This window comes from Anas acuta, chromosome 21 (assembly GCF_963932015.1).
Source record: "Anas acuta chromosome 21, bAnaAcu1.1, whole genome shotgun sequence".
NCBI classification, from domain to species: Eukaryota; Metazoa; Chordata; class Aves; order Anseriformes; family Anatidae; genus Anas; species Anas acuta.
The window spans coordinates 8,438,189-8,459,295 of record NC_088999.1 but is presented as its reverse complement, the minus strand read 5'-3'; the positions used below and the strand labels follow the sequence as shown (position 1 = coordinate 8,459,295).

At 47.1% G+C, this 21,107-nt stretch overlaps 2 protein-coding genes and 1 long non-coding RNA gene across 6 annotated transcripts in view; 1 reads left to right on the top strand and 2 right to left on the bottom strand.

Annotated features, from left to right (window-relative positions):
* Positions 1 to 3: 3 nt before the first annotated feature.
* Positions 4 to 18,084, bottom strand: SELENON (selenoprotein N). 3 transcript variants are annotated; one of them, XM_068657631.1, is made up of 12 exons: positions 17,899 to 18,081; positions 13,154 to 13,271; positions 12,263 to 12,351; positions 11,541 to 11,753; positions 10,528 to 10,652; positions 9,583 to 9,720; positions 8,754 to 8,835; positions 7,605 to 7,793; positions 6,225 to 6,330; positions 5,282 to 5,394; positions 4,506 to 4,607; positions 4 to 3,311 (listed from the first exon to the last, which is right to left on the bottom strand). In XM_068657631.1, the coding sequence occupies exons 1-12, from the start codon at positions 18,004 to 18,006 to the stop codon at positions 3,141 to 3,143; spliced, it is 1,554 nt and encodes a 517-aa protein (XP_068513732.1). In that variant the 5' UTR covers positions 18,007 to 18,081; the 3' UTR covers positions 4 to 3,140. The 3 variants fall into 3 exon arrangements, with proteins under 3 accessions (XP_068513732.1, XP_068513731.1, XP_068513733.1); XM_068657630.1 differs by having other exon boundaries at positions 12,221 to 12,351; positions 17,899 to 18,080; XM_068657632.1 differs by lacking the exon at positions 11,541 to 11,753 and having other exon boundaries at positions 12,221 to 12,351; positions 17,899 to 18,084.
* LOC137842936 (uncharacterized) lies at positions 17,172 to 20,363 on the top strand. The gene is made up of 2 exons (XR_011089276.1): positions 17,172 to 17,617; positions 19,060 to 20,363. It is a non-coding gene; the product is annotated as an uncharacterized lncRNA (long non-coding RNA).
* Positions 19,745 to 21,107, bottom strand: part of MAN1C1 (mannosidase alpha class 1C member 1) — a 43,363-nt gene continuing 42,000 nt past the window's right edge. For both annotated transcript variants that reach the window (XM_068657627.1, XM_068657629.1), the window contains one exon: positions 19,745 to 20,555. In XM_068657627.1, coding sequence (XP_068513728.1) covers positions 20,432 to 20,555 — 124 coding nt within the window. In that variant the 3' untranslated portion in view covers positions 19,745 to 20,431. The remainder of the gene's footprint in view (positions 20,556 to 21,107) is intronic.

The window sequence follows — 21,107 nt, the reverse complement described above, 5'->3', positions numbered from 1 at the left end:
AGGTGCGGGACGGGTTTTAGTGCGGCTCCAGCCCCGGCGGGCAGCGCGTCACAGCCAACGGCCACCAGCGAGCCCAGCCCGCCCCGCGCGGGGCAGGGAGGGGGGAGCAGCGCTGCTTTTCCCCGCGTCGCTGCTGCGGGACATCGGCTCTGAGCCGCGCGTGGGTTTCGGAGCAGAGCGTCACAGGGCGCAGCGCAGCGGGAAAAGCAGCGTCTCTCCCCCCCCCCCCCCCCCCCCAGGTATTACAAGCTTACTGAAAAAAACGTAGTAAGTTTACAAATGCAAGAAAAAGCTTGGCACACATTAAAAAGAAGGCCTCAGGCAACAGTTTCTGTCCAGAGTCCACCCACCGCAGTACGTGGACAGTGCCAGGCTGATGAGCTGGGGCAGTTTTGTAGTTAATGCGCACACGGGGACACAGCCGAACCCAGAATGCCCCAGATGGCTCCAGCCCGCGGGGGTCTGCCTGGGCTCCTGCCACAATTCAGGCAATTCCTGCCACCCTGTGCACAACCGCACCATGAGGGCGAAGGGCGCCCGTCCCTCCTCCACCCGGTACTCCCTGGCTTTGCAGAACCTCTCTTGCAACTGATTTTCCATGCCTTGCGAAGATAACCCCTGAATGCTCAGCTACTTCCTGTCCTCTCTGACCCCTTCTGCTGCAAAACCACTTGAAGGAAAGCAAATGGAATGAATTCTCCACAAGCACACAACTCAGAAACACCACCTGGAAGTCTGAAGCCATTGACTGCGGCACTAGCAAAAGATGCAAACAAAACAAGCTCATGAAGCCCTGTAAAAGATAGGAGAGGGGATCTAGGCTAAAGCTGTGCTTCCCAAGGAGCTGGAGGGAGGTAAGCACTTGGTTTGCTCTGTTGCTCTTGGATTGGACTGAAGTCCCCAGAAGGAACACAGAGGGGGCTGAGACTGCCAGCATGACAGGAGCTTGGTCTCTAATGCTGCCTAGAAGCTTTGACACTTTCCACAGCCACCACTAAAAGTGCTGTCTGTAACCCAACCCTGTAATTACCACATGGCCCTTGGAGTGCTGTAAAAGTGCAGAGCTAATGCATAGTTATTAAGTCAATTAAAAAAAATCCCACAGGTAATTAATCTCACTAGAGCAATTACTAAAGCTACCCTGGCTCATCCAAAGGTCCATCTAAACTCAGCCTGCAGCCATGGATGAAGACAGAAGGGCTAGAGCAGGATGAGGAAAGGGTACAGGAATCTCACGAAGTTCAACAAGGCAAAGTGTTAAGTCCTGCACATGGGGAGGAACAACGCCAGACATCAGTACATGCTGGAGGCCACCCCGCTGCAAAGCAGCTCTGCAGAAAAGAACCTAGGAGCCCTGGAAGACAACAAGTTGAACGTGAGTCAGCAACTGCCTCTGCTGTTAAGAAGGCTAACTGGTTTTGGTTGCATTAGGCAAAACATTGCCAACAAGTCAAGAGAGATGACCCTTACACTCCACCCAGCGCTGCTGAGGCCACGCCTGGGGTTGTGTCCAGCTCTGGGCTCCCCAGTACGAGAGACCTGGACATACTGCAAAGAATACAGCAGAGGGCTACCAAGATAACAGAGAGACCATCGTACCTCTCTTGTAAGGAGGCACAGAGAGCTGGGACTGTTCAGGCTGGAGAAGAGGAAGTTTGTAAGGAACCTTATCAATGTGTATCAACAGCTGAAGGGAGGGTGCAAGAAGACAGAACCAGGGTCTTTTCAGTGGTGCCCAGTGCCAGGACAAGAGGCAACAGCTACAAACTGGAACACAAAGAGGTTCCGTCTAAACATCAGGAAGCACTTTTTTTCTGTGCAGGTGACAAAGCATTGGAATAAGCTGCCCACAGAGGTTGTAGAGTCTCCCTCCTTGCAGATCTTCAAAAGCCAAATGGACATGGTCCTGCACAACTTGTCCCAGGCACCCCTGCTTGAGCAGGGGGGTTGGACCAGAAGACCTCCAAAGCTTCTTTCCAATCATAGAACAAACTGTTCTGTGATTCTACTCCTTCCTAAAAAAATAATAATAATAAAAAAGGCATTCCCACCACTTTTGATTTGGTCCAATAAAATTGTGCTTCGGAGAGCAGAAAAAGCATCAACAGCCATAGCTGTTTGCAGCTATATACTGAAGATGCTTAATCTCACCTATTTACTAGAATATGCTTAAAAACTCCATTTCATTTAACCCTTCCTTCCCCAAATTGCACTCACTGTGTAGTCAGGCATTGGTATGGGGTAGGAACAACTGCTCAGGATGTTTGCAGAAAAGGGACAATTACATTCTGGTTAAACAACTGCTTATTTGGGAAAGTTTCCTGACTGTTTCTTCATACCACTGTAAAACTGCTCTGTTCTCGGGCAGTTAATGCTCTCAGGATAATGCTGAACCTTCCCTTCCTAAAGGGAACTTCGTCATGGTTCATCATTCAGTAGGACTTAGAAAATCAGAGCAAGCATGGACTGAGTATTTCATCACCACTGAAGAGACACTGGAAGAATAAAGCTCTCACACCAGGTGGGGTGGGAGTAGCCTTGGTATGAATGGGATGGGAGTACTTCTCATTATGGTGTCCATAGCCTGTCACTCACATACTGTACAGGTAGAGCTCACTTCCAGAGGCTCTGGTCCCTAATCCTCAAATTAATCCACAACTAACATCTCTAAACTACACCATACCTCAGAAGCCCTGTTCTCCACTCCTAATTTCACTGTGTCAACCTCACCACCTTCATCAGATGCAAAGAACGTGTATAACTGAGACAGTTCCCACACCATGTCACACAGGATAGGTGTCTGAGGCATCCAGGGAGCTGGGAGGAGGCTACTCCAGAGATCAAGCCTCCAGCTAGATCCTCCTACTTCCATGTCTACACATTTTCAGCTACAGTCCCACTATGCACTGGTTGTCATAGCTGTCAATAAATGTCACCACAAAGAACTGGGATCCATGCCATAGAGTAGCTGACAGCTTGGAGCTGCTGCTGCTGCTGGCAAGAAGGTATGGAAGACACCACTCTTGGAACAGTCTGCATCTTAAAATCAGTGGCATGAAGATGAGGAAGAACTGCTGCAATCAAAATAGATGTCTGAAGTGTTTGGCCATCTCCATGGGGGCATGCAGGTGCCTTTGTTTTTAGGTCTGCAGGTATGATTTTGCTCTTTGCAGTCCTTCCTTCAGAAACTGGAGGTAAGTTGCAGTAGAAGGGTCATCAAAATTGTTTGAGAAACTAAAGATGCTGCTTTCAACATCTTCAGGCTTCATAGAAGTAATATCCAAGAAGTAGTTGGCATTGATATGGTGAATCTGGGAAAGAAAACAGATGAGGAGAGGAGATTTTAAAGACAAGCACAATACCTCATCTACTGCCTTGGCCTCTTGCCAGGGCACAGGTGACAATACTGTAACAACTCTTAAAGAATCTCAAACATTTTGCAAATCCTAATTCAGCATCCAGGACTCAGGTTTCTATTTTAGTTAGGGAAAGATGTGTGAAAGACAATGGTCTGTTCTTCTCCCTGGAAGTGCTGAGCCCTCACTTAGGTTAAGAAAAATACGAAGGTGATTTGGAAAAACTCATGCAAGCATAAAACTTAGCTCTGATCAAGGGCTAGGGATGTGGTAGCCCACCCATGCTAACTGCGGGGGTGCATGTTCTCAGACTAGCGTAGCTGCAAAACCAGTATGTGAGCTTAAAATGCCACTGTGCCTTCCATTTCCCCAAAGGATAAAGGACAGGGGGATGTGTAGCCACTGACCACAGAAACCCTTACAGGCTAACTTCCTGAGCAGAAGCCACTCACCGGTCCACAGCCTAGTTTGGAGGAGAGCCACTAAAGAGACAGCAAGGAGTCACTGCAAGTATTACTAGCTAAGGTCTGGGCAGTGTGGGGGACAGTCAAATTAGCAATGGTAGGATCCTCCACTGCAGGCAGCCAGGCCACTGACCCACAGCAAAGCCCCACAGCATGAAGCATCAGGAGCTATTGTCATTCTCCAAATCCAAGGCAGAAGGGATCATTGGGGAGCACAGCAAAGCCAAAGTGCGTGGACTTGCTAATGGCTGATCTGCTGTGAAAAACTCTGGGAAGCAAGATATAGGTAAACATATTTAGAAGCTGCTGCCAAGGAGAGATTTAAGCGGAACATTAACACAAGGGACAATGGATGCAGGAAAAAAAGCTACAATGGCTTTTCAAATGCCACCAACTCCAACAAAGGTCAACGAGGAAATGTAGGCAGACGTGGTTCATTTTTTATTGTTTTTCTCCCCTACTGTTGTTGTCCTGTTTCAGAATAAAAAGACATGTATCAGACTTCTTGGTAGAGCACTTGCTGCTGTCTGTCTGTCACAGCATCCCTGAGAGCAAAGCACAGCCCCACAAAGGTCAGAGGAGCCAGAGAACAGCAGAGGTAGCACACCTCTCACTTCAGGCTCTGCAGATGAAAGCACATTCTGGTGGGGAGAACCAAGCCCAGCTGAAGGGGTAATGAACATACCACCGTGCCATTTGGGAGGCAGATGATCATCTCCACGGGGAAATTGTATTTCTCAAGGTGCAGGTCAGCCAGCTTGCTGTAGAACTCGTTCTCTCTGTTGGTCTGTAAGGAGAACCCAGAGAAATATTCTTACATACACCAAAATGAGCAGAATGGAGTGGAAGGAGTAAAGCTAACATGGGATGAGGGGGCAGCCCAAAAAGCCACCATGACAGCTGTCTATATTGTCATGATCTGCTTTAGTATTCCCTTTCAGCCAGTGTCCCCTCCTCACATTTCAGCTGTAGGTTTTCTCCCCCCAAAATAAGATCATCCCATTACTGGCAGTTCCCAGTCACATGAACAGTCCAACCCTAGCTTTTTCTAATGTCTCCAGCTCTGTAACTGACCCCAGCTGACAGCATAGGCCTAGGGGCAGGCTCACAAGAGGGGAAAGGTGCAATCAGGGGATCAGGATTCAGTGTTATTTTGGTTGCTCCCTTGGGTACAGAGAAGTCAGCTTGCTGATAGCACAAAAAGCCTTGGATGGGGATAAGGCAGTGAAGCATCTGGTTTGTTTTTTAATATGGGCAACATGATGGAATGAAAGGGTTCGCTGTGCTGTTTTCTTAGCTTGCCTCCATCTAGTGTTTGTTTTGCCACTGCAGTTGCTAGGTCACAGAGGGCTTGGAGCCCCCACTGGTACAGGTGTGAGCTCTCCCCTCCTGCCAGCACCTCCTGGCACTGTGTTCACCAGCACCAAACACAAAGAAGGCAGATGTGGCTCCAGCACTCACCTGCAGCTCTTCCAGCTCCTTTACCAGCGACCAGCTGCTGATGAAGCTCTCATTCAGCAGGGCAAGGATGGGCGAACTTTCCAGGACAGTCTCCCGGAGAGTTCGCCCCGAACCTGGCATACAAAGAAAGGCAGACAGTAGTTTGCAGTGACTCCCAAGCTGACTATTGCCATGATTCACACCACTGCTTGAGCTGCTGCAGCAGCTGGTGAGCTCCCCCAGCCTGGCATATTGTCTAATTTCCCCTTTGCTGGCAGTTTTCCATTGCTTGCTGCTTCCAGTCTGTGCTGCTGGTAGAGAAGGCTCACCAGAGCAGACCCCATCCACTTGAAAGACAACACAAGGAGCAGAACAAGCTTATCATGGAAGCTGACTGGTTTGGTGCATTTTGGAAAGGATCAGGCACTGCACATCTACCCTGAGTGCCTCTTGCTTTTCATACTGAGCAGAGCAAATAAGACTAAAGATACCCGCACCTCTCCCACCCATTACTCCTGCCCAATGTGGCATGCAAATTATTGGGCACGTTGGGGAATGGCTACACATCAGGACATTTTCAATCCCACCCCTGGCTCTGGCTTCTTCTGTGCAGGTGTTAGCAACAAAGCAGAAAGCAGTGTCCATTTTAATCCACAGATGCAGCCTCTACCCTAGCAGACTGAGAGGGGAAGAGAAAGACCAGATGCACAGCTTACCTTCAACAAAGTCATTTGAATTAGTGTGTTGGTCTAGGACTTATCTAAAATAGACCTAATCCTGCCACTGGGGATCTATGCTCTGATCAGTAATTCCCCACTTCCAGCCCTTTTCTGTGCAGGCACCCAAAACAAGTAATACAACATTTATTTATCCCTGGCTCCTGACCAGCTCCCTGGCACCCAGCTCTTCTCAGATCCAGAACGAGGTGCATCATTCCTCCAACCACTGTGGTAGTGTTCCTCACCTCAGCAGGACTGGTCATCCAGGGCACCCCAGAGCAGGATCGAGTGCACCAGCTTCTTTTCTGCTTTTGCTCTCTCAAAAGCTTGTGTGAAGGGAAAATATGAGACCTGGAGGCAGACAGACAGCTTGAGAAATAGACACGGAACAGCCCCCACATATGAGTGGGGTCAGAAGGAACCAGATCTGCCACATCCCACAGGTGACATGCACAGATCTGCAGTAGTTTCTGTAGATCGAAGCAAATTACAATTGTCCCTCTCCCCAGGGGCAGCTTTCATCTTCCGTCACTTCAGGGACTATGGGGGGCAGACAGGCGTTTCCTGGGCAGGAGCAATCTCTTCTCACCCTCACTTTCAGCTGGTATTCTTGTTACTGCTGCTCAGGTAGGATGTAGCATAGCAGATGGTAAGTCTGTAGCATTAACTGTGTTGCCATGTGACACAGGGCCTTTACTTTGGGAAATGTTCAGGAAGCTAAAATTACCCTCAGGCCTGACCAACAGCCAGTGAGCTCCTAACAGCAAGGTGGGATGTTACTGGCACACACAGAGCCCCAGATTTACACACTGCAGGCAGCATCTGCACAATCGCAGGCAGGCTGTCTGCAAATGCACCTCAGTAGCCTGTGAAATCTGGACTTCACATATTTACTACAAAACCTCACTGAAATGGCCTAAAACTGTCTGTGAGGGACCGTGCACTGAGATTGTTTCAATTACTCAAATGAAGGGAACTTTATTAACATCTTGGCAGCACAAAGGGACATTCATAAGCTCAAGCACAAGGAGGCAGCCATTGAAATACTCCTTTAGCCAAGGAAACAGTGACAGGCAGTAGCCATTGCTTCACAGGCTACTGATATGTTAAACAGTTTAGGTCACCCAATGCTATTAATTTGTGTCTCACTGCAGGATGCAGCAGCACAGGCGGATTGTGTGTTTCCTGTTGATAAGGAAAACTTGATCCAAAAGCAGCTGAAATTTGCAAAAGCAATGCCAGAGAAAAACAAGTTCAAAAGCTGTGCAATTACCTGCCTCACACAAAAGCAGCATTAGTGGCTACTGATAAGAGGAAAGAAGGATGAGCCTACATTTACAATACAAGTCTGGGGCACATGACATCTAGGCCTTGTTCCTGCCTGTGCTGCTGTGCAACCCCTTCAAAGCTGCTGTTCTTCCTCACCTAAAAACTGGAGGCCCATCAAGCCACACAAGCAGTGCCTGGGAGGCACACATTGAGCTCTGACACCCTTCACACTACTCTAAATGTTGATCAGTTTACAGCCTCTGGCTTCTGCTCGTCCTCAAGGTGGACTGGCCAGCTCAGTAAAAATGATCCGCCCTAATTAAACATTTCAAGGAAGAGTACAGCCCCTTCCTCACCTTCTTAAACGGATACATGGCCACTTCCAGCTTCTGGGCTGCCTCTTCCCAGGGGATTTCCTGCTGCCAGGTTATCTCTTCAAAAACAAACTGAATAGGCTCCCCTGAGGGATCTCTGCTGTCAATGACATTTCCATTTTCATCATAGATCACAGAGGGAACTGATGGCCCTGTGGATTCCAGCTCCATCTGCAGAAAAAAAGCTCAGAGTTAGAAACTGTGGATATCCCACTCCTGTTTATTCTGTACTCCAGAACAGGATGAAGATACAAATTAAGACTGTACAGCTTATAATGAAGATAGAGCTGGATCTATGTCTCCTGGAGCTGCACTTAAACGGTTGCAGATGTGTTTTATTATTGGGGATTAACATGAAAGCACCTTCATTTCCTTCAATTATCGTCTGTCTCTGCTTGCTAAGTTGTAAATGCATGAGACTTCTTCATTCCACATTGCCATCTTCCCAGAGGAGATTTTTGACTGTGGGACGCCAACTCTTTAAAATAATTGGGATCTGCAGAGCTAGTCTCATTCATACCATCAACAAAACCCTTATACAGCCCATGGCTAGCCTGAGAGGGTGCTGTTTGGGGAAGCTGTTCAGGAGCTTCCCTGTAGCTTAGAGCTCAGGTACAACAGAAATTATTTTTTAAGTTTGTTTTCATGACTTTTGCTAACTAAAAAGTAACATTGATCTAGATTAGGAGAAAATGGTTCCATTCAATTCAGCCATTCATAATTCTAATTTATGTTTCCTGTCCCAACAGCTGGGATTACCACCAAATATCTTCATGCAGTTTCTAAATCCAGATACACCATTGTTTATACATCCCCATCTGGGCTCACAGCCTGGGTTTAGTTCCATCTTCCCCCCTGCCTGACAGACAACTTTTTAAATGGAAAAAAGTCGCATGACTCCAGGAGCTTAAGATTCAACCCAGGGCAGGTCATAAAAGCTGCCAGTACTAAGCCACATTACTGTGGAAGACATACACAGATCACCTGAGATTATTGTAACATTATATTGGAGTGTTGAACAGAAAACTCTGAAGAGCAGGGATAATTGAAGTCATACAGCTCAGGTGCACGGCAGCATGAGTTCCTGCCAAGATACTGCATGCATACAGAAGACTGACTGTGGCTACAGACCTGAGGCAGGTAACCTATATCCACTTCCATGTTGCTGCTTTCACTCGCCCCATACAGCCACTCCATATCAACGTTCAGGGACCTGCAAGGTGAACCCAATATGTTCAGTCACCCAATACTAAAGCTGTGTATAGAAGACCCTAATGCTCCTCTTGTAGGGTCAGCACTGAGGCCCAGAATCTCTAGGTCCTTGGAGATCGCAGTGTTCCTTGCACAAGACTAGCAACACTAGATCCCTGTTAGCTCAGGGTCTAGGCACCTACCAGACCTTCTGGGCAAATGCATTCATACCGTTGAGTACTGTCAAACTAAGGGAAGAGAGAAGTATGTTTGCACACCCTTTCCTGACAACACTTAACTTGCACATTCTGAACCTGCTGAACTTTTAAAATTGTCTTTTTTTTTTTTTTGGAGGCGAAAGGCTTTTGTCAAGGAGTTCTGGCAGAGCCGTAAGTGTCTGCTTGCTCTAACAAACACGCTGACAGAGCCATAAGGACTGAGTCACCAGGATAATGTCATAAGGACTGAGTCACCAGGATAATGTCAGAATTTTCACTCCAGCCGTCACAGGCAAAGAGATTTTAGGCTTCTTTCCCCTAAAATGCTTCCAGCTGCTTGCCAGAGAGCAGGAATGAGCCGCCAGAAGCTACGCACACAAAACATTAACCTGTGAAATGACAAGCAAAACTATTTTGAAGCATGAGCATCAGACTTTGGCGAACTTCAGTGTTTTCAGACAGACACTAAAATCACTAGGGATTCCACTGGGTCTCATTTATAACTGTCCTCAAGTCTGTTCAGCACATAGAAAAGGGAGAAACAGCTGTACCTGTTGTTAGGGACAAAGAGCTTAAACTCTCGGACATGCGAAGAATCCTTGGAGAGGATGATGTGTCCTGTGAACTGGCCTGGAGAAAACCAGAAAGGGAAGTCTGGTGGCTCATTCAGCTGGAACTCAGCGTGGATCCTGAAATTAGAAGGGAGCCATGAGCTCCAGTGCCAGGAGAGAAAGAATCACGTACTGCAAATGATAGCAGGGAGAAATGATCTCCAGGCACCAGACTTACAAAGCTAATAGGGGAGAGAGGTTCAATTCAAAAACCTTTTAATGTCACACAATAAAAAGGTAAAAGACTGGAGCAGATTCCCTGGATCAGCAGAGTTTCTGGTACTGATGCTTTTTGGAAGTGGGCAGTTAGTGCACATCCAGGAAGGATGAATTACGTTATCAGTCCTTGAAACATAGGAACAGTCTAGAGCTCCCTCAGCCTCCCTTCCGTCCTGATCGGGCAAATAAAATTGTGTTTAACAATCACAACAAAACATTAGAACAATTCCACAGAATATTCCCCCCCTGCCTTGGAGAAACACTCTATCCCATGATTAAACAAAATCTAGCAAGTTCCTTTGATAATCAGGCTCTCTCTGTTCAACAAGGGTCATTTCTAAGTCAAGGGTGACAGAGGATGGCTGCTGTCCTGGGCCCAGGCAACAGTCCCTGCTTCACCAGCGACTCAATGCCACTGGGATCATGGGTGCCTCCTTTGGGCATCAGCAAAGCATCACACATGGGCAAGAGCTGAATGGGTACCACCCTCCTCCTAGAATTGCTTTACCTCCCTCCTAGCCAGGGCACATCTGTCTTGTCTGGGAACATGACTTCAGATCCAGTACTATGGCATTGGATTACAGCAGCCTTCTCCACTCCCCTGAGATATGGTACAAAATGAGAGGTCTACCCAACACCTCTAACAACCTGGACCCATGGCCTTACCTGAATGCTATGGCATAGTAGAAGGTGCTGATGGCTTGGATACAGGCCACAGATCCCTGGGGAGCAAAGCGGGTTTTTACAAAGGGGCGTGGGTGGAACATGCTCAGAAGTCTGTGGATTGTGATCTAGGGAAAGAATTGTTAGAGAACAAAAATAAGAATGGTTTCCCTAGTGCAGATCACAGGTCAGATGCAGCTCCAAAATAACTACCATAACTACCTGCCAGATCAGGAAGACAAGAAAATTGCCATGGCTTAAAAATCAGCTCGGAGACTTGCCTAGTCACAAAGTAAGCAGATAAAACTAGAGACTGGCTTTAAAATAAATCCATCCTCCATGTTTTTTATGCTATTCCCCTTGTTCCAAGTTTCCATCCTCCCAGTCAGGTGAATGTCTGAGCATGGTAAACTGATCTATGGGGCTGTATCCAACAACACTACTTAAGACTTTCAAAGAGTGGGTATGCAATCAATAAACACACCAGGATGTGAAAGTATATAAATTATGTGATCACAAACACCTATCTGGGCACCCCAGGTGAATGCGACATAAACACCTGGCTTTACAAACTATGTATACACGTCACTTCAGTTGTCAATGAAATATCTCACCTCCAGGGTGGCAAAAAGCAACTGTTCTGCAAAATACAATCACCTCATTCAAGTGCTTTCTGAATGACCATTTCCCCCAGCCCACCTGCCCGCTCCCCCCCCCCTAGCCCCATTGAGGAAAGGCTAGCCTAAGAACCCAAACTCTTAAAGCAAGATGAAGTTACTCTGCTCAGCTCATCTGTCTATGACAGACACACAGAGCTTTTGCCTGCTCTCAGTTTTTACCTCTGATTTAGAAGACAGCGCTTCTAGCTGTACATTGCAGCGTTTTAGCTGCCTTTGAAAGTCCATGGAGACATATTGCAACAGCCTTGTCCAAGCAGTTAATCTGGGCCATAAGGCAGTACACATTTATACAAAAGCCACCTCTCAGATATATAGAAATCAAATTTTATATCTCACCTCTTTGCCCTTGGGAGGCGGAGGGTAAAATCTGTTGTTAGAAAGATACCCGGTGAAGATGTTCAATTCACTAGGTATTATCCACCACGGATCCCCAAGATCAACTTTATTCTTTGGAGGAAGAAAGGCTTTAAAGTGTTTGGCAAGCATTACACTCTTATGGGCTGCGGGAGCAGTCCAATTCCTCAGCCCAGACAGAGCGACGTGAGAAATCTGTTAACAAAAGATAGCATCAGAGGCTAGACCAGACTCCTCAAACGTGCAGCAATGCTGATGGATATAACTATGCCTTGGAGGACAGGGGAAAAAAATAATCATGTTTAAATTCTTCCCACCACCTCAAACACATCCAAATAGTTCTGTCAACTTTCAGTTATGTGAGCAACAGGAAATGGGAGACAGTGGAACAGGCCAAATAACACCACTGCTTTTGGACTTCGTTCCAGGAAAACCACCTCTAATGTCCACTTCAAGCTTTCCAGGAGGGGCGTATTAATTGGGACTGAGCGCTGAATGCATTGAAAACAAGGCAACGATGAAGAAAGCAGTGAGTTTGTCGGTCAAATCAAGTACTACTGCCCGGAGCCAGACCACCTCGCTCATACTTATTCATGATTACCAGCCCATAGGATGTGTTTATACTGGAATTTCTGGCCATACATGTCCTGCATGATACGTACTCCCAAGAAACCATCTTTGCTCTTTGTCATCGTTTCCATTACCAGAGGCTGGAATTTAGCCACAATGGACAATGTCTCCCCGGTTGGATCAGGCGTCTCTTCCTCTTCAAATTCTGAGACAGGAGTAACCCCTAGACAAAGAGACAAGAATTTAAGCAGCTGTTTCAACTTCCTCCCCTCTTCAGCCATCTGAATGATTATACATTTTTTCCTGGCTAAAACAGGAGCACTGGGAACTTCCCAGCTGTTACCATGCTGTATGCAAGGGAACACCCATCAGAACTCAAACCCACTCCAGAGAATGGCTTCTGCTACGTGAATTGAAGGGGAGCCCTTTTTTCAGGAGATGACACTACAAACCCCCATGGCTCAGTTAAGCACTCTTACAAGAGGACACACATACTTTAACCAATTCATTACAGCACAAGCAAACAACTCTCTGTATTACAATTGTACTGTAAATTCTCCTGTACATTACCATAACCACATTTCCTGTTTGGCACCACCAAGAGACATTTGCTACAGTCTCCAAGCATGATCTCTCACAATTGCTATCTGAGAGACTGCTATAGCCAGAGAAGCATATGAATGAAATAAGACTCACTAATAATGTTGGCCTAGACTGGACTGAGCTTTATTTGTTGCATTCACGCATCCCAAATCCTCTGTAAACTCTAGACAAAGTAACTTACATACTTTGCGAAGTCCAGCAATGGAACCCTTAGTCTTATAAAAACTGAACTTTGTGAAAGTGATGTTTACTGCTTAAGGCTCTTCAAATATATGTAAAGCATTACCAGCCTCTTTTCATGTAAATAAGACCCAAAACAGCACACAGAAAAAAAGTAAAGACATCAAGAGAAATCGCTGAGGACATTATCTTTGGCTTTTTCTCCGTCTATGCAGAGAGAATTCTGCAAGGTAGAAACCTACCCGTCAGCTTCTCAGCTATTGGCTTGAATTCTTCTGGACTGAGGTACAGATCATTGTTCGTGTCCAGAGAAGAAAAGAGAAACAGTCCCTCACTTCCCAAAGACTTCAGTGCCAGCTCCTAATTTGGGAAGAAGAGACAAGTGAGATTTCACTCCTATCTCTCACAGAAAATCATTGACCCCTCTCAGCTTCAGAGTTCATTTGCATTCCTTCCAGCACAGAAGCACAGTGATCAAATCGAAGGATTAATGCCCTCTGGCAGGATTTTGTGCTATTTACAGTAAGGATCAGTGTCCAGGAATAGCTGGCATCAGCATGTTAAAACTACATCTGGCTAAGTAATTCAAATTGAATGAGTCACTCAGAGTCAAATGAAAAAGTCTATTGTCAGAAAAATTTCCAACTTTTATAAGGCACTCCAAAAACCATGAATATTCAGGGCACCAGTGTAGTGGGTTTACGTGGCAAGGTTTTGGTAGCAGGGGGGCATTGGGGTGGTTTCTGTGAGAAGGATCTAGAAGCTGCCCCATGTTTGGTAAGGGCCCCACTGCTGACCAGAGCTGAGCCAATACGCGATGTTGTTTTGCGCCTCTTTGAGAGCATATTTAAGACAGGGAAAAAAAAACGCTGTGCCACACAGCAGCTGGGAGAGTGAGAGGAGTGAGGAACAGCCTTGCAGGCACCAAGCTCAGTGCAGAAGGAGGGGGAGAGGTGCTCCAGGCGCTGGAGCAGAAGTCCCCTGCGGCCTGTGGTGAGGCCCATGGTGAAGCAGGCTGTCCCCCTGCAGCCCATGGAGTACCACGGTGGAGCAGGGTTCCACGCTGCAGCCCGTGGAGGAGACCACGGTGGAGCAGGTGGCCCTGCACCGACGGAGGCTGCCGCCTGTGGAAGACCCCTGCTGGAGCAGATTCCGGGCCGGACCTGTAGCCCGTGGAGAGGAGCCCACGCAGGAGCAGGTGACCTGGCAGGAGCTGCTGCCCGTAGGGGAGCCAGGTTGGAGCAGTTTTCTCCTGAGGGATGGACCCCGTGGTACGGACCCATATCTGGAGCAGTTCTGGAAGAGCTGCTGCCTGTGGGAAGCCCACGCCGGATCAGTTCATCAAGGACTGCATCCCGTGGATGGGACCGCACAGCACAGGGGACAAGAGTGACCGAGAAGGAGCGGCAGAGAAGAAGCGCTGTAGACTGACCATAACCCCCATTCCCCCGCACCGCTCAGGGGGAGGAGGTAGAAGAGGGTGGATGGGGGAGGAAGGTGCTTTTGGTTTCTTTCCATTGTTTCTCACTTCTCTAGCTTGTTAGTAATAAGCAATAAATCTTACTGTCTCCCTATGCTGAGTCTGTTTTGCCCGTTACAATAATTACTGCATGATCTTCTTGTCCTTATCTCAACCTTTGAGCCCTTTTCATCATATTTTCTCCCCATTCCTCTTTGAGGAGGGGAAGTGAGAGAGCGGCTGTGGTGGAGCTCAGCTGCCCACTCGAGCAGAACCACGACAACCAGGAGATCCTGATTTCTGTAATTAGCTAATGCATAGTGAAACAACGTCAGTCAAATATGCGACTAGTCACATCACAAAAACACCAAGGAAGTCAATTGAAGCCTTGTACTTCTGCAAAAAGTAACAAACTCGGGCCGAGATCCATACCAGTTGTAGTGTGCACAACTGTCCTGCTGCAGCAGGTTGCCATCCAAGTCTCCAGTGTCAGGACTGCACTGAGCATTTTGATCCCTTGCTCCACAGGGACTACTGCCTACTCATTCTGTCATACACTTGGAGCCACAACTCAAACCACCTTCTCCAGAAACCCTACATAATCCCAGCCACCCTGTGCCCCAGTTTCTCCCTCTGTAATACTTAGCGGGACAGCCTGCAAAGCCCATGTGGAGATTCTCCAGTGGAAAACAGCACCGAAACGCAATGTCTCACTTGGAACATTTCCTGAAAGACTAAATTATTCTGGTCATTTCCAGTCTGCAGAACTCACAGCACTGAAGGGAAAAGGACAACCTGCAGGCAGAATGAGAAAGCTCCACACTGGGAAGCCAGACAATTCACATCACTTCCAGCCAGCCTACAGCAGATCCCCTGTGATCTATCATTTTGGGACAGCTTCCCCTGTCACCCAAGTAAAAGCCTAAAGCTGCAAGGACAAATACTCTGTAGCCTGCTCTTTCACTGTGTTTTTTTCTCTATTGCCTGCAGCACTGTTACCATCCCCAGAGCTCCTGAACTAGTTTATTTTCCATCTGTTGCCTGCCAGCCTGAAGCAGAACTAATGCAGCCTGGAAGCCAACTGCAGCAACAGAAGCACTTAAAAGCCTTCCAAGGTAATTTCAGGACTGAGAGGCAAAAATAAAGAGCCTGGAGCATAAACTAGAAATATGGACCCAGACACAACTGAAGAAAGACAAGGATCCAAAACATGGAACATAGAAGGAACAAGATAGTTATTTATCTACATACAGGAGCAAACCACTCAAGAATCCCCACATTCCTGGGGACAAAACTCAGCCTCTATAACCCCAACAAACGGGGACAAACATACTTGGCCGTATAAATCAGTAGCAACATCTTCCTGAACAACTGTCCTGTTACCTGACAGCCAGACGCCAGAGACATGTCACAAACCATTGGGCCAGGCTTCAGTATATTTCTCTGCTCCAGAGCTTGCTTGGGCATAGCACATACTGCACTAATCTTGCAAGGCCCATGTGATCACTCACTCTCCGGGAGCAAGCACACAGTACAGGGAATTGCGCAGGCATTGCAAAATGACATCCTGCTCTGCACAAGAGGCCGACTTAAGATGCATAGTAGGCTCTGAGGAGACAGTCCACTTCCTAGTCCTCTCCACAGCATGTTAGAATTATGAATCTTTCAGAGTGTCTCTTCTTTTGTACTTCACAGACACAGACCTCAAGGGATGGAAGGCAAATGAGTGACCAAGTTTTTGGCTGGTTAGACCACCTGCTGCTGTAGTATTGGGAAAAAGACATGATCGTTTGCTTAAGAGGGCTGAAGGCAGAATGAGAAGCAGTTATGCTCTCTGAGTGCATCTAAAATGGCAGAATATGAAGGAAGGAATATGAGTGCCTAGTGTTGGACACTATCATCCAAAACTCAATCTACAGGTAAGAACTGAGAGCATTCTCCAGTCCTCTGAGCCTCCACTTTTCACATTGGTTAAGCAATGAAAAAACATCAGCCGCAGAACCACCAGAAAATTATTCCGACGACCACAACTGGTCAGAGAGACAGACAGTAGCTTTGTGGTCAGGCGACTTATGGCTGTGCATGCATGAGCGTATCTCATGAACACCAGCAGTTAGCTGAATACAGCAGCCCTACAGGCCTCCTGTCTCCACCAAACAACGCATCCCTTTAAGGAGCCAGCTAAAGCAGAGAAAGCTGTGCCCCAGAAAGTACTGTCACACTGTATCAGCTCTGCAGGATCACTCCCTTCGCAAATTCATTTTCATACTCACAAAGTACAGCTTTCTTGGTCATTTTGTAGAGGAAGAGAGCTATGGTGTTCACAAAGAGTATTCTTCTCCCACCTGCTCGTGGGTTGCTCATCTAAATGGAAAATAACAAACACCTTGGACTGTTCACATTTTGTTCCTATCTCCAGCAGTGCCCTGTCACTTTAAAAACACTTGTCTTTTTATTTATAGAAATACCAACGCCTGCATTTTAATGCAAGTCAACTGAATTATAAAAATTACAATCAGAAACAATATCAAGAAGCCAAATTTAAAAATATAAAATTGCATTTTTCAGCTCCCATTCTCTATTCTTTTGCTACTTCCACTGACAGTCATTCAAGGCACACAAAAGCTGCATTTTTAGTATGAAAAAAAAATCTGAACATTTGGGGCCTTTTTTAAAGGAAATAAAGTAGCAAGAAAAGACATCTTTAGAGGCCATGTGACGAGGTGTAAAGCATTATGTCAAGAAGAGGGCTGGGGGTCTGAGGCTCTCGCTTGTCCCTCCCTCTTCTGGCTGGGGCCACTGGACTCAAAGCAGACAGGGGAGGAGGCAGAGGCCCAGCCAGACACAATGACTGAGTTAGAAACAGTCCTCAGGGCAAACCCTAAGCACCGTGGCTAGGCACAGCTCAAACCCGTGAGGCTAGCAGTAAAGCTCTGCCATCACATCGCTCTGAGTTCACTGGGAGGTGCCTGTGTCCCGCACCGGGCTGTGTGATGGTCACTGGTGTCTGGCGGTTACCTCAGCCTTTGGCAGCCACCTCAAGCCCAACAGCGGCCATCTCCAGCCCGGTGGTCACCACAGATCTGCGGTCACCATCAGTGCCTGGTGGCGATCACAACTCTGCATCCATTGCAGCCTGGCAGTGGCTGACACAATCCCAGCGATGACTTGAGGCCGGTGCCCGCCACTGCTCCAAAACACCTCAGCCTGCTCTACAGAACCTCCAGCCCACAGACGGCCGCGTACGGTGAGCACCACAGCTCTACGGTCACCTCACCCGCAGCCACCTCATGCCCCGCAGCCACTGACGGCTGTTGGCTACCAAAGCTCCGCGCTCACCTCAGGCCAGAGACGACCACCTCCACCCCAGCCGCCACCTCAAGGCCCGCCGTCCCCTCGCCCCTGCGGTCCCGACAGCCCTGCGGCGACCGCCACCGCCGGCTCCTCCCGCCATTTCCGCACGCACCCTCCTCCGTCAGGGGCTGCACGGCTACAGGCGCCCCCCCCGAGCCCTCATCTTCTCGGTACCTGCTGCCGGGCGGCTTCGGCGTCCCGGTAGTACTTGACGGCGGCCAGTGCGGCCAAGGCGGCGAGGGCTAGCGCCAGCCGCGAAGAAACCGCCCCGGGCCCCGCCATGCCGCCACCCTCAGCGCCGCCGCGCCGCCATTGCCCCGCGGCCCGGGGGAGGCGTCAGGCGGGCGGCGCCGGCGAAGGGGGGGCCGGGGCCGGGTGAAGGCCTGCGCGCCAGGAGGCCTGGCCGGGCGGGGGGGGGAGGCTTTGGTATGCCTCGGAGGAAAATCTACGTTTTTGCTTTAAATTTGCTGCAGTTTATCAGCTACGCGGGCTCTTACAGTAGATTGCTCACCGTCCTCCGCTGCAGTCTCATTTCTCTCCGTAGTTTTGTTTTTAATTATCGGAGAGTGGCATGTTTCCCATACACACACCAAGCAATTTCAAAAGTGGTCTCGGTATATAGCCAAAAAGAGCTGTATCCATCTTCTTAGGTAGCCTGGGGGGCTTCAGTGCTCCTCAGCAATCTGGAAGTAGACGTTGTGCTGCCATCCTGCAATGATCCCTGCAATCGTTCCTGCATGCCAGCCATCTGTGTGCCATTTCTGCCATCATGCTGGTCACAGACCTTTACAACAGCATGAAACTGTTCTTTGTGCTTTTCAGGTTCTTCGGTGGGGTTGCCACATTGCTCCTTAGCAGTGGCATGGCCAAGAGAGATACAAATATAGCCATTTTAATATTTTCCCCTTAACTCAGTCTCCTTCTTGTACTTATATGCAACTACACTGAAATCCTTCCATTGCTCAAAAAAATTTACGACTGTTTTTTGTTGTTGTTGTTTCTCTTCTCTTCTCTTCTCTTCTCTTCTCTTCTCTTCTCTTCTCTTCTCTTCTCTTCTCTTCTCTTCTCTTCTCTTCTCTTCTCTTCTCTTCTCTTCTCTTCTCTTCTCTTCTCTTCTCTTCTCTTCTCTTCTCTTCTCTTCTCTTCTCTTCTCTTCTCTTCTCTTCTCTTCTCTTCTTTTTCCTTCCCTTCCCTTCCCTTTCCTTTTCGCTGCTGCAAAACATTTATTTACCAATAACCATTCCTCTATGCTAAGCGTTCCATCCCCTATCTTTATTCTTTGAATAATGCTAAGTCCATATCTAACAACATTATTTCTCTTTGGGAATTACACAGGCATGAATTTAGAAACACATTTTTTGTTCCCACAACTTGCTTCAAGCAATTTCTTCTTCCCTAAGTGCTGACTGAACCAATTATCAAGAGTGTCACAAGAATGGAGAAAAATATTCTGTTACCAAAGACCATGCAGCTTTGCAATGACCAGAAAAAAGGCTGGTGGGAGCAACAATTCAAGATCCATCCCCAGTTGCAAGAACTGCTAAGCAGTACTGCTAAGCAAGTACTCTACAACTACCAGGGTCAGAACAAGAGTGATGTATGAACATCTCTACACAGTTACCCTGCCCAGAGTCACATACCAAGGACACACAGGGTAAAAAGCTAATTCAGTACCAGGACACACGGAAGAATCTGGCTTCATTTTTTTCCTTTCTTTTTCTCCTGTTACTTTATTCCAGAAACAATGTATATGAAAGAGCAAACTTATCTGGGGATGATTTAGTTTTTGCTATAAAATAAGACATTTAATAGTACTCCTGCTAATCTGTACCGGACAGTGAACAAATGATTTAAAAGAGCTGGTGCACGTGGGAATTGCTATCCATACAAGTAGGCTATGCTGGAAATCAACATACATTGTGAAATATTCCTGAAATAATCCAGTATTGTCACCTAGTTATTCCAAGCACAATGTAACAGGTCTTTGACAGATGGCTTTAAAGCAGGCTCAACCCATAAATGCTTTTTATTTTACAAGACTTTTATTCTCTTTCACAGATTTGACTATTACAGCAGTGAAAGTATTACAAGTGACTCATAACATTTAGTTCCAAATAAAAGTAGAAAAACACAAAAACACTAAGGGAAAGTTAAATGAGATATGATGTGTGGTAAATGTGTTTTAAGAGCACAGAAAAAATATATAAAAATACATTAGGATCAAGAAATTTACTGACAGGTTTTGATTTAGTTACAATTTTGACACCACCTAGAAAGCACAGTATATTGAAAACTGTTAATTAGAAAGGTGATAAATCCAACAGTATATAAAAGGAAAAAATGAAAAAGAAGAATGAAAGGAGGTGTGTGTGTGTTGTGGGGAAGTCTATTTTATGGCAAACTTCCAGTCCTTTGGCCACTATAAAGCAAAGTCTGTGGATTTCATATAAATTCTCTGTATAAAGGAATGTCTATGAACTGTGTACAGTATGGCCCAGAATAAACATCTCATTATCAGTCTAATAATGCTCCTCACAGAGGAAAATAAGGTGCTTATGTCACGGTTTCAGCTTCCCAATATAATACTGTCCGGAATTGGACTAGTGCCCCAAAATAACATTTTAGGAACAACACAAATTCCTTTAATGGAAAGGAAATGCAGTAACCTGCCGATGCTGTAGAAGCATGGTGCTGGGCAATGGCCTCACTACTGCACACTTGCTTTAGTTTTAAAGTTTGTGTGGTTGACTGGCAGGGGGTGAGCCTCTGTGTTGAACACCCAGTCGTCCAGGGACAGCACATCATCTTCACAGAACAGAAGATAGAGGTACCTGGAGCCATAAGGCAGGGGTGGGAGGGAAGAAGACGGACAAAAGGGAGATTAAAGAAGCCCAAGTGGGACTCCAAGCATGTACAAGAAAGCACTGCAAGCAGGACTGTGATGGGGCCACCACTGGCCTCAGCTGCCATGGTTTATGGTGACAGGTTTCCTGCCTGCCTGCCTCACTCTCTTGCTGGGAGTTACCACCCCTGGGGCAAGTGCAACAAAATGGGATGAGCATCTGTGCTCAGCCACCCGACATTAGCTCAAGCTACTAGCAAAAGAAAATCTACACCATGGGGCAGCAAATTCAAATCGTAGTCATGCCTCCTCTTTGTGCAGGGCATTAACCTGGCAGAGGAGACAGCTATCACTTAAACAATCAGACCTAAATAAGCCTCCCATTTATTTAGAGTGACTATGGATCACAGAAGAGTCTTTTAAACCCAGCACATGAGAAGAAACCTGGAGACACCCTATGGCAGCAGTGGTTCTACAGAAGGAAGTTACCAAAGCTTCAACATCCTTTCCCAATTTTCCCCACAGAGGATAAAAGGCTTTT